Here is a 2,950-nt window from a genome sequence, read left to right as displayed (position 1 = left end):
CTATGAGGAAAACGGCTTGGTTCCAAGAGTAAAGAAATCAGGTTAGTAAAAATATAAATTTATTCTTTTATAGTTTTAAGCATGCTTGAAAACAAAAGGTATTGGCGTAAATGTTTACATGCTAATATTATTTTTCTTTCAGGTTTATTTAGAGTGAGTATGAGAGAATACCTCATAATAGGGTTGGGAATCGGTTGCAATTTCATCATCGATCATCACTAATCGATCGACTTTCAATTATACAATCAGTTTTTGTTTCGTACTTAGATAGGCCTAGTAATAATTTATAGTTTCTTGGTCCCAATTGTGAATGAATGATGAATTGTGTTTAATGTAACATAAAATTATTTTATTTTTTTTAAAAAACAAATCGAAACAAATCTCAGTGTTTGTTTTATTCTTTATGGCAAATGCGAAAATAAATAAATGTCAATGAACACACATTTTTACTGGTAAATAGCGGCATAGCCTCAAAAGGTTAGAAATCAAGAAACGTACACAATAATAGACCACAGATACTGGATTTGATTAATACAAATTCTGACGAGCAAGGAAATATTTACTGCGGTTAACAATTTCTGCGACTATCGATTATCAATTTTAAAATCGATCATCACATTGCTAGAGCTCCAACCGATCAATTTTCGATTATAATCGATCATCGGAACACCACTTCCTAATAATCAGTTATTTTTCTTCTTGTATGTGCCTCTCATTGGTCATAGTGATACCTCTTATTGTTTGTTTTTTAAATTTTGTTTTTTATCTTTTATAATTGTTTAGGTGGACGGTCCAATAGCAAACATGCACTGGTGTTGGATGATGTTCGAAACGTGACCAGGTATATATTAAACTTCGCTGCAGATCATGCCATACTCCTTCCAGGACGTATCCCAGGATTCAAGAGGTATGACATAAAAGTGATCCCAAGCAATTTTAACAAAACAGAGGTGTGGCGCCTCTACCGTGCTGCTGCAACACCAGATCAACGAGTCGTTGGATGTTCCACATTCAGAAAACTCTGGGCACGCCTCACTCCCTACGTTGTGATAGCCAGGCCTGCATCTGATCTTTGTTGGACATGCCAAAAGAACAATAACTTGATTGCGAAATGTGTGAGTAATAAAAAATGTACACAATATTTTTATATGACTATTATTAGTAGTATAATTAGAGTGAATATTGGCATAATGGACAACATACCTCATTAATGCGCCAGTCCACAGTTTAGCAATCGGATGTATCTCAATGCACTCCAAATGCATTATGACGTCCTGTCATAACACCACCTTTTTATAGCGCAACTGGGGTTTTTAATTTTAAAATAAATAATACAATGCAGTCTGCCAGTTGGATTGGAAAATATAAAAAAAAAATTATAACTGCTACAACATTATCAGGGCTTCTAGAATTTTTATAAAATCCACTAGCCATGGGATCAACGATTTTTAAAAATGTACTAGCCGCAATTAAAAATTCACTAGCCTTACTTTACTTTTAAGTCAATACAATTTTACTAAATAATAGTAATAATCAGATGTCACCTAAAGGGGGGTATAGAGCTTAACAACACTAACATCAGGGTGTTGGGTGGGGGCAGGATATTCATATTTACCACATTTGACTTTTTTTTTCACTAGCCGTCGGGCATGGTAATAGTAGTTATTTACTAGCCCAACATTGAATATCACTAACCGTGGGAGTGGGGTTACCATAATCTAGAAGCTCTGATTATTGAGATGTGCATAATTCTAAGTGTTTTTTATTATTTCATGTCTTTCAGGTGAATGTAGATGAGCAGTCCAAGTCAGAGGTATTGAGAAAACAAGAACAGCACCTTCATCTTGCTATGATGGAACGATTTTTTACCAAGCCAAGTGCAGTGATGCCAAAACAACAGCTGCAACACACGGGATTTCTAGGTTGGAACCATGTAGACCAAACTCAAAGGACATACACTTCAACTACTCCTTCGATTATGCACAACAGGTGCACTATCCTGCCGATCCTCAGCAACCTGGTCCAATATACTTTAAGACCCCTAGGAAATGCCAGGTGTTCGGTATACATGCAGAAGGAATACCATGTCAGATAAATTATTTGATTGACGAAGCTGTTTTTAGTGGCAAGGGGGCAAATGCCGTCATCAGCCTTCTACACCATTTCCTGGGCAACTATGGAATTGGTGAAATGCACCTTGATCTCAATGCAGACAACTGCAGTGGCCAAAACAAAAACAATTGTGTAATGTGGTACCTTTGCTGGCGTACTCTTGTGGGACTTCATACTACAATTCACATGCATTTCATGTTAGCAGGCCACACTGGTGCTTTGGCCTATTCAAACGACTGTTTAAACGAACATTTGTTTCCTCCTTGGCCGAACTTCAGGATGTAGTCAACAAGTCCACAGAAAAGGCAATAAATCACACCCAGTTAGTTGGTGATCAGGAAGGCAATGTGTTAGTGCCGATGTATGACTGGACCCTTTTTCTAGCAGACTTTTTCAGACGGTTTCCAGGAATCAAGTCTCACCAACACTTCTTTTTCTCAGCAAAAGAACCAGGGGTGATAAAGTATAAGCCGAAATCAGATGACGACTGGAGAGCATTCACCCTCAAGAAGACCGATGCAGTTCCTGTTGGTATGCCACATGTCATCAACCCCAAGGGTATGGACTTGGCAAGAAAGGCATACTTGTTCAAGGAGATCAGGGACTTTTGCAAAGATGAGACAAAGGATCTCGTGTGCCCCAAGCCATCAGAAATCATCACAGAGTCTGATTCGGAAGAGGATATACATACTAATCAGCAAACTGAGAAAAGGGCAATGGAGACAGCTCCTAAACAGAGACCGAGCAAGCGAGGACGAGTTGCTCGCGGTACTGGGCGTGGCCGTCGTACAGGAAAATAACATTACAACAGACACATTCATTGTAAATAGTGCTGTTT

General features: G+C 38.3%; 1 protein-coding gene across 1 annotated transcript in view; it reads left to right on the top strand.

The window, feature by feature from the left end:
* The window catches only part of LOC121381470, a 3,054-nt gene extending 735 nt beyond the window's left edge, over positions 1 to 2,319 (top strand). The window contains exons 2-4 of the mRNA XM_041510788.1: positions 1 to 41; positions 784 to 1,115; positions 1,784 to 2,319. The exon at positions 1 to 41 is cut by the window's left edge and continues 231 nt beyond it. Of these exons, the coding sequence (XP_041366722.1) occupies positions 1 to 41; positions 784 to 1,115; positions 1,784 to 2,095 (685 nt within the window). The 3' untranslated portion in view covers positions 2,096 to 2,319. The remainder of the gene's footprint in view (positions 42 to 783; positions 1,116 to 1,783) is intronic.
* The last annotated feature ends 631 nt before the right edge of the window (positions 2,320 to 2,950 follow it).

This window comes from Gigantopelta aegis, chromosome 9 (assembly GCF_016097555.1).
Source record: "Gigantopelta aegis isolate Gae_Host chromosome 9, Gae_host_genome, whole genome shotgun sequence".
In the NCBI taxonomy this organism is placed as follows: domain Eukaryota; kingdom Metazoa; phylum Mollusca; class Gastropoda; order Neomphalida; family Peltospiridae; genus Gigantopelta; species Gigantopelta aegis.
The sequence above is the reverse complement of the archived record's forward strand: the minus strand, read 5'-3'. Positions and strand labels throughout refer to the sequence as shown.